We start from the raw sequence: 9,579 nt of genomic DNA on the forward strand, positions 1-9,579 counted from the left end.
TGGGCCGACCTTTTCTTTTTGTTCAGGATATTACCCTGTATTGTAATACTACACCATATTTCGGCACTGTGGTTTTGCTGTACTTTTACTGAAGTAAATAACTGTGTACATAACTCGCTCCATGGCTGTGGGGCGGAGAGTTGCTGGGACGTTAGCTCCGCCCCGCCCAGCCCATTACGTCACAGGCATTACCTCAAAGCGGTCACACCTGCGCTGCACTTTAGGACGGGATCTCACGCGACAGGTCAAAACATTTAGCCGCAAATAAGTTTTTATTTGAACGAGTGAATGTACTGAGGATGTACTGTGTCTGAGGATTAAGACATCTCTACGAAAGAATGACCAAGTTCCTACTCTTGGTAAGTGTCTTCCAAAAGTTTGCTTTCGCTCTGAGTCCCGCAACAACTTTACAACATGTCCTGAGAGTGAAAAACAAGTCCTTAAAGGTTCATCAGATCCAAACTTTATTAATTATAGTAACTTTAAGCTGTTGTTTGTTTCGGAAGTAAGTTGTCCTCCCAGGAGCCGTTTAAAGGGGCTGGTTTTTGTTGTATTGGCTGAATACCGAACAGTGTTTACCGATTTAAACACGTTATGTTGGTAAAATTGGGTATAGGAACATCCGGCTTGCTAGCTTGTGTCCTCCCGGAATGTCTCAGTTATCCGTCAAAAGTCGTCCGTCTGTCGGAGCCCAGGTGAGACATTCCTGGTGGGCTCCAGAAAGTAACTCATTCATTCGTCCGGGCTCGTTTCTTCTTAAACACGACACATCTGCTCGAAAGTTACCGTGGTGGACTGCTGGGGGATACATCAATAATTAACACTTGATAATAAAAAATAAAATAATTTGCCTGGACGTGTTCCTGATGTGTTTCCCCCCAATCTCCGATTAAGACTGCGTGAATTTGAATTGCTCATAAATATTTCCACGTGTATATCTTCTAAATTCCGGGGCAAACTATATTTTCTATCTATCTATCGATACATATACATACACATATATATATACACACACACACACACACACACAAATATTTAATAAAATGTGTGTGGGGAGAGGGGGTTAAAGCATGTGATCTGTTAGCTGGATAATGTTGGGAAATATTGGGTGTGGACATAAATCTGGTCTCGCAGATCGCCTTATTTGGTTATTCCTCCCACCTGGCCAGGTATATATTTGGACTCACTGTTTGTGTTCAGCTGACAAGTGTTTGTTTGTCTCCTCTATTTCAGATGGCATTCTTACATCAGTTAAGCTGATTGTCACAGCATTTTCCTACATTTATGTAAATCTCAGAAGATGTTTAAGCATGTCAGAAGGGAATCCCCTTCTCCGTCATGCTCGCCTAATCAGAGGTGCAGTTCATTGGTCAGGCCCAGTCGTATGAAGAGTTGCGTCATCTTGACCTTGATGAAAATATGACTCATATTTAGTTCTTTGAGCATTACAACTTACGATAAGTGTCCTCGTGTAAACAAGTCATGTCCTGAGAGCGGAGCGTGTAAAGCCCTTTCTTATGAACACAAATGTGGAACAGAAGTTTAGCTCCATCAAATAAAGTGGTCATTATTTACTGATGTAAGAAGGGATGTACAGCACCTTTTTTTTTTTTCAAAAAATAAATGGTAAAGGCTGTCTTCAAAAAACATCTTGAATATGTTTTTTACGAGCAACAGTGTAAAGATATCTTTAGTTTACTATGATCTAAAGGAGAGTGGAAACCCTTCAGCCATTTTTTACTTGATTATCAAAATTAGGGCTGCAACGATTAGTGCTTATTTATTAGTTTTGCTAAAATTTGTCTTGATTAATCCTTTGGTCTATGAAATGTCAGATTTTTTTTATTTTTTATTAATGTCTGACAGGAGAAGACTGGCCAATTTTAACCAGATGACCTATTTAAATCTCTTATCAGTTATTTTTGTGCCCCTGCAGCAGCCGTGGGTGATGCATCGTGTTTTCTGTTAGTCCGTCCGTCCGTCTGTACGTCCGTCTGTATGTTGTGATTGCTAATTTCCACTATGACTTATCTTATCTGTTTTTATTGTCTGACCACTCGGACAATCAATAATAATGGTCACTGTTGTCCAAATGTCTTCATGATGAACTCCTCCTACCCCACCATGTGCTCAAGGCCGTTCTTTATAAGTCGTACACAACCAACACTCTGGGTGCCTTCTTCCTGCAGACTGTATGACGAATTCACTTTCTCTGCGCAGAGAATAAAAACGTTAAAGACAAACTTCTTTCCTCAATGTTTCTTAATTTCAGTATCATAGGACTCACTCGGTACTATTGAATAGTTTTTTCCACCGTCTGTACGTTTGGAAAGACATGGATGTAAACTGCAACTTGACTGGTTGGTGGAGGCATTCAACCACCAGGCAGCAATTCTAGTGTCAAATTGTTGCTGAATAATTCTGTTAGTTCGTCAATCGATTAGCTGAATCGTCTCAGCTCTCCAAACGGTCTATCAATTGATTCTAAAACAAAAAAGGAGTAAACAATAACTACATTATGAGGTTTTTACATGTTGACTGTGATCTGTAAATTGTAAATTTCCCCGCTGCGGGACTAATAAAGGATTATCTTGTCTTTTTTTTCTCGAAGGTTTTTCTGATATCGATCGGGCCCCTCATACCCACGGGGGCCTTTCCACGGCCTGGCGTTGACTGCGATTACAGCCTGGAATACCCGAGCGGCAGCATCTGCTGTTTGCACTGTCCAGCTGGTAAGACACATGGAGCCGTGATGTAGTCCACTGAGACTGAAGCTCTGTCACCAGAGCTCTGAAGCAGCTCCAAGTGATTGGTTGTTATGAAGCTTGGGTGACAGGTTCAGTTGAAGAGTCAGTAAAATATGTATAGACATTTTAAGGGTTGTTTGTGTGTGTCAGGTACACGTAAGGCATCGTCCTGCACCGGAGCAGGAGAGGAGGGGAAGTGTGAGGAATGCGACGACGGGACGTACACCGAGCACGGCAACGGACTGAGTCAATGCTTCAAGTGCACGCCGTGTCGCTCAGGTAATTCAGCTTGACGGCTTTACACTATCGATTGGACTGACTGTGGAAGACGAAAAAAAAATCAATATTCAACCTTTTCAAAGTGCACCGAGCATAAACTCTGACTTAACAAGCTCTTTTTGGCGTCGCTTTCTCAGATCAGGAAATCGAAAGGCCGTGTACTCACGTTCAGGATGCTAAATGTCAGTGCAAGCCGGGACGGTTCTGTGCCCCTGACCAAGCATGCGAGGCGTGCAAGAAGTGCTCAAGGTGAGTCGATGCAAAGCAAACCTAGAACACACCTGAGGCCCGCTTCTTTCAAAGTGAGTGGTCCAAGATCAGTCCTCTATTTATGTCGCTCATTTCTCAAGTGGAGACAGTTGTTCCTAAGACCGCCTCACTCGTTTGTATTCCTTCATGTTGTTAATTCCTCTTTTGTGCCCGCCTCCAAACTAGGTGTAAAAAAGATGAAGAGACAGTGAGGAACTGCACCTCCACTACCAACACGGAGTGCAAGAAAAAGCAGCCCGGCCCTGCCTCTCCCTCAGGTACACCACTCAGTGGACGCTAACGCCACCTGAAGACAGAGACATAGACGCATGCACGGCATTTTTCTATTTTTAAAAGTCTGATAAGTGCATATTATGACTTTACATATATGTGAAGCTGCAACCCCAGAAAAGAAACAAAGCTTGACATGTATGATTTCTGTCATATGGTGCTAAGTGTTGTCAATTGTGTTTTTTTTTTGTTTTGTTTTTATCAGCAAATGCCTTGACGATTGTGGTACCTCTACTGATCGCTGCGCTCATAATCGGGGCGATAATATTTGGTGTGTGCCGATGTCGAAGAACAGGTATGTAAAAGAAAATGATTTCTAGGAAATAGAAAAACAAACCGAGACAATGCAGAATGTACATATGGTAGATGAACACCCTCCATGTCCTTTGTGTACATGATAAGTAACGGGGCACAGTGAGGATACTTTGGTAGAGAACATGTGTTCGCCACGAGCAGCACACTGAATGGAACAATGACGGGTCAGCAGGTGCAGTCAGGAAATGAAGACCCGCCAAAGGAAATTAAAGCAGTATGACACGACACATTTTCATTTCTGACAACCAAAGCTTGGTGATCACGGAATTGCTTGTCTTGCTGAAGGCTAAAGAAACTCCCGTTCCATTATAGCAGGAAATGAAGTGGCGTCTTTACATCTAATGATGTTGTTAAAAGTAGAATCTAAAGACACTGACGTATAGCGGCACACCTGTCCGGTACTGAGATATCCACTGATGCATGTTGTTCAGGTCCAACATTCCACCTGTGTCATAACTTTACAAATTGAAAAGCACTCTCAGAAAATGAATGTCTGAGTCGGGTTGATCCTAATTGTTTGAGCCACAGGTTGTATCTCACATGTACGTGTGAGAAGTGATGTCACTGCAGCCTTTGTGTCTCTGGCACACTCTGTGCTGTGTGCCAAAGCAGTATAGGCGCAGAGACCTGCTGAACCGGACTGCAGATGGCAGCTCTGACGTTGGTAGTTCTGGCTGGCGACATAGCACAGAATACTTCCTGCTGGCCTACATCATAATAGTCATCATTATAACCTCCGTAAGGGTTTTTATCGTCATCGTTCAGACCAAACTTGAACCGTGTGCCATGCTGCTGGTAAACTCTACTCGATCCAGCACAGACCGGCGCCGTATGGGTCGGGTTCCAGAGCTCTGACACTGACTGGTGTGGCCAGAGGTGCTGCCATCAATGTCAGAGAGCAGCAGAAGTTTTCTGCCTGTGTGTTATTCAGAGTCGATTTTATCTATCAAAGCAAATTTAAGTCGCACATTGGTGCTGTCAAGTAGCTGCTGGTGGACTTGGGGGAATTCCTTAAGTTGCATAATCCTCTCCTCACATCCTCCCTTCAGAATCTGTGATAAATCCACCCGACAGGAGGAAAGCTGGAAAGGTGAGTCACTTAAAATATTTTCATTTTCACTATAGGATTAATTAAACCAGGTGTAGAGCAGTATAAAAGGCTGCCCGTGAAGACTGAAGTGTCCTCAGGTTTTATGGAAGGTTAATACAGCAGCCCGTTCCTAATTTACAGTAGACTGAGCAATACAAAAGTGTTTAAAATGACTGGTTCTTCTTTTAATAAGCATGTTCCGCTTCCTCTCCAGCATGACGGCGACTACTGTCCCACCGAATGCGGAGAAACCCAGAGCTGCTTGAATCTCTCCCGGACACTGGTGAGAGCCACATCCTCAGCCGGTGCATCGGACGAGTGTAAAGCGCTGCGTGAAAGCCCCGGCAGCTCAGCCAGTAACTCCCAGCTCAGTCTAACCGGCCCCCCCTCCTCTGCCTTCCCCGCACCTCCCCCCCGAGCCGTGCCCATGCAGCCCGACAGGAGGGTGAGAGTAACCGCTCATTTCCACCCGGTTTCCTTCACCGCTTCTTTCCTTCCCTCTCTTGCTTACTGCTCGTTTGTTTCTGTTGAGTAATGCTTTGCTGTCTCATGCCTGATTCATCGCTATTCAGTGAAACAGGACGAGACAAGAAGACGTGAAGACAAGACAGAACTTTAGTACACTGGGTGATATTACAGGGCAAACGATGTATTGGATACAGTGTAAAATAATATATAGCTTCACGTATCGCAGTAGTGAAAGGTGGTACTCGACGTAGTGGCGGAGTTGCTGTCGCCATTTTGTTTTTTTTGCAAGACATGAACGGAAGTTCACCCTGTAAATCACATCACGTGATTCAGCTCAGCCAATCAAATATGGGTATTCTGACACGTTTCCTGACTCGAGTGACATTTACACACACCGGGGGAGAGACGAGGAAAGGGAATGAAGAGTAGGAGAATTACGTGAGTCAGACATGTGTGGATGTCTGGAACCTAAAGGTTATGCCTGTGACTGGAAGTTTGCTGGTTTCACAGGCAGGATACAGTGAAAGTGAAATAACAGTGCTTGCCCCTCCTTCATTACCAATGCTGGGGTGCCCTTGGGCAAGGCTTTTAGCACCAAAATGCTCCAGTGGAGATGCTCAGCGTCCACAGGTCGGACTGTGGTGGCACGAGACAGCTTAATAAAACGTGACCTTATTCTGAAAACCTTTGATTTTTGCCAAGACAAAGCACAAATCTTGTACCCACTCACATCTGAAATGACGCAAATATACCTAAGAGCCCAATATGATCAGAATCCTAACGCATGAATTCACTGTCCAGTAATATTAATGGAGAGAATAGAGCTGAGACAAGTGGTTTAATAACTACAGATAAAGTTCATGCTCACTAATTTCTCTAGTTAGAAGATGAGAAAAATATAATATTGTGGCTTTTTTTGATTGACATCACTTCACACCTGAATGAACTGAATTTAAAGCTGCAGGACAATTCAGTGAAATAGATTTCTCTAAAATGAATAACTTCATTTTCAAAAGCTCGATATAGATAGATCTATCTCTCTATCTCTCGCTCTTGCGCAAGTTAAATATTATTGTAATGTTCCAGGCCTTTGCCAGAGGAGATTTTCTCAATCTGGACCTTTTGGAATTTTAATTAAATACCCCCGCCCTAAAGCATACTCTGCTTTAAATGATCCATTTATGGTCTGTTTGACTCTAAATGGACCATAATGTACTAAATGAACATCATGCTGTATTGAAGAAGACTTGAAACTAGAGATTGAGACATAAACTCATGTTTACAATGTTTACTGAGGTAATAAATCAAGAGAGAAGTAGAGTCATTTTCTCATATACTTCTATACAATCAGAGTCCCCCCCCTGGTGGCTATTAGAGAGAATACAAGTTTAGGGCACTGGCTTTGAACGTCTGCATTGCCGCCTGAAATGTACTGAAAGACCCCACTGTTTATAACTGCGTTATTTGTTTTTGGGAATACTTGAAATGAATTTAAATGAAGATTTTCCTTGTGGTGGTTGTAGTTGTGACTCGCTGCTGATTCACCATTTAAAGCACATTGAAACATGCCGGTTTCACGCCTCTTCCTGTTGTGACACAGTGCAGGCTGCTGGAATTGTGTTGAGTCACATTCCCTGTTGCACTTGTTTAACTTGAAGACAGTTGTCCTTATTGGCCTGCGTTTCTTTCCACTTGAACCTGAAATACATCTTTGTATTTTTATAAATGTATTTGATCAACAAAATGATTTTTAATTCGTCAAGGGAGCATGGGATTCTTCCTACATGCTAGGTAACCGAATCAGAGATGAGTTGTATTCACTGTATTCTGCTTACAATTCATGACTCATGAAGAATTTCAACAGCCTTCTTTGGATATTAATGATTGTCTCTCCTTTGTCATTTAGGAAGATGTGGAGTTCCCCACGCTTGTTGCTGTGAATGGTAAAGTTATTTTTATTGTCCGACCCTTCTCTCAAACATTACACCCCTCCTTGCATTACTCTGATGCACATGGGACAGTGTGACCCACTGGTCTCTACACTGGTGACTAGGTACCTCACAGAGGCCAGGGCGCCTGAATGAAGGTCTTATCTTTGTTTGCAGGTGAAGTGTCTCTGAGGAAATGCTTTGAGTATTTTGAAGAGGTGGACTACAACCACCACAAGAGATTCTTCCGTCACCTCGGTATCGTCGACAACGTGATCAAAAGCAAAGACCACCTTTCCTATGAAGACAAGATCCATGATTTGCTCACAATTTGGGTGGAGAAAGAGGGCAGGGAGGCCACCTTAAACGACCTGCTGCGAGCGTTGCTGTTTCTGAACCAGAGGCGGACCGCTGAGACGGTCAAGGAGAAGGCGGTTCTCAATGGTCACTACTCTGTTGAACGTTAAGGAGAGGTGAATTGGTTTTGGAAGACCCTTCTGAAAAGACGTAGTCCTGCAAGCACCACTCGTGCTTCCAGCTCCTCGTTGTTGAAAGCCAATGCCCGCCGTATACCGGCTGGTGCAGCATCACACACGGCTGTGTCCCACACTGGGTCTCACAATGGTGTCGACTGCTTGTTGGAGAAACATTGTGTAATCGTCCAATTCTGATCCAATCGCACTGCGTTCTAACTGTTCTTTTGGTGAAAAAGCAATTGCTCGAACACTTACACGATGTGTATCTTACCGAAGCTCCTTCAGTCTGCGCATGTTACCGTACTGTACAGCTCTGATGTGAGTCTTGTTTGGTCCGTCTTGGCCTGATTACAAGCCTGGCTGACCTAACACACAATGAGTTGGGTTGCTCTCTGACTGAATGACATGTCTTCCCTCCTTCATGGAGTGAAGTCTTTCATGACTAAAAGTGTTTGCTGTCTTGTTTACAAAGACTCTTATTTGTTTAAGTTCAAATGAGCCCAGAACTCCCAACATGTCTATTGTTTCACATAGTGCTTCATTAGGCCCTATTTATCATTTTGTTCCTCAGGATGCATTTTATTTATTCTCACAAATATAACTATCCGTCCTCAGTACTGAATGTCTGAATGATATCTCTAGGCTGTTAAGCAGAAAGCCCAGAGATCAACGGTATAGCTCTGAAGTTATTAAGCTAAGTTTGGTTTCATTCATTAGCGTCTGCTCTGCCTGACTATTGTATACATCATGATCATGGTTTATTAACTCTCTCAAAGTTCCTGAACAAAGTGGAGGTGATTATTTCTCCCGTCTACATTTCTGGTCTATTGTTACACGTCTGTCATAGTCCTGATCACAGCACTGAGGTTTACTAAGTCTGGCATTTTATCGAGAAGTTACTCACAATGTTACATTTTACTTTTCTTGTCTGTAGCTTTTGCTCTCATTCTCTGGTCCTGTTTGTTTTCTTTTTAGAGAATAATTACGACTTTACAGGCTCTCGTATAGCAAAATGTTTGCTTGACAAGAAATACAACTTTAATGTGTACAGAGAACGATAAACACTTATATTTATTTTTTTTCTATTTTGGCTGATTTGTTTTTGTTGTATTCTTCCAACATGGTGGAACTGGTTTGTTTTCGTGGGGTTAGAGCCTTCGCCAGGTCCCACCATGAACACAGGCTGACCAATCAGAGCATGGTTAGCGTCGGCCAGCTCCCACCAGGGTCTCACACAATCCAGCTCTGCTCCATTGGTTCAGCTGCTATCGTGGTGAAACGTTGTGAAATAGAGATACCGGTACTCGTTGCCTGAAGGGGATATGAGTTTCTAAAAACCTGTGTAGCTAACACTAGCAGAGTAAGTTAGCACATGCACTTCTTTGCTACTTACGGTACTGAAGGTATACTGATGTCTACATGTGCTGCCTTTGCTGATTGTAACAGTGAATAAAGACCCATCTGGCATTACATTGTTCATTCATTTCATTGTCTTTTGTCTCTATTGTCAGGTGATGAGTTTTTTTTTTTTACCTTGTTAACCCTGTGTTTAAAGTCGCAACCCTATGAATTGTGGGTGATTCCCTCAGGCAAAGTCTGCAGAAATGCGGACTTGCAGAAAGTGTGCATAAGGGATTCATAGGCCCAATCCCAATGTCTCCTGCCCCTGCAGGGGCGGGGGACGTTGGGATAAACCTATTGAAAGGACCCTGTCTCCGACTCTAAGTGGAACATTA

At 43.1% G+C, this 9,579-nt stretch overlaps 1 protein-coding gene across 3 annotated transcripts; it reads left to right on the top strand.

Moving 5' to 3' along the window:
• The first annotated feature begins 226 nt into the window (after nt 1-226).
• Nucleotides 227-9,270, top strand: LOC306778242 (tumor necrosis factor receptor superfamily member 10B-like). 3 transcript variants are annotated; one of them, XM_079269681.1, is made up of 10 exons: nt 227-359; nt 2,612-2,732; nt 2,898-3,026; nt 3,164-3,275; nt 3,462-3,553; nt 3,772-3,861; nt 4,931-4,971; nt 5,186-5,416; nt 7,346-7,382; nt 7,545-9,270. In XM_079269681.1, exons 1-10 carry the CDS (start codon nt 339-341, stop codon nt 7,832-7,834), a joined length of 1,164 nt encoding a protein of 387 aa, XP_079125807.1. In that variant the 5' UTR covers nt 227-338; the 3' UTR covers nt 7,835-9,270. The 3 variants fall into 3 exon arrangements, with proteins under 3 accessions (XP_079125807.1, XP_079125808.1, XP_079125809.1); XM_079269682.1 differs by having other exon boundaries at nt 5,186-5,254; XM_079269683.1 differs by having other exon boundaries at nt 7,493-7,633.
• Nucleotides 9,271-9,579: the final 309 nt, after the last annotated feature.

The sequence above is a fragment of the Melanostigma gelatinosum genome, assembly GCF_949748355.1.
Source record: "Melanostigma gelatinosum genome assembly, chromosome: 6".
Lineage (NCBI taxonomy): Eukaryota > Metazoa > Chordata > Actinopteri > Perciformes > Zoarcidae > Melanostigma > Melanostigma gelatinosum.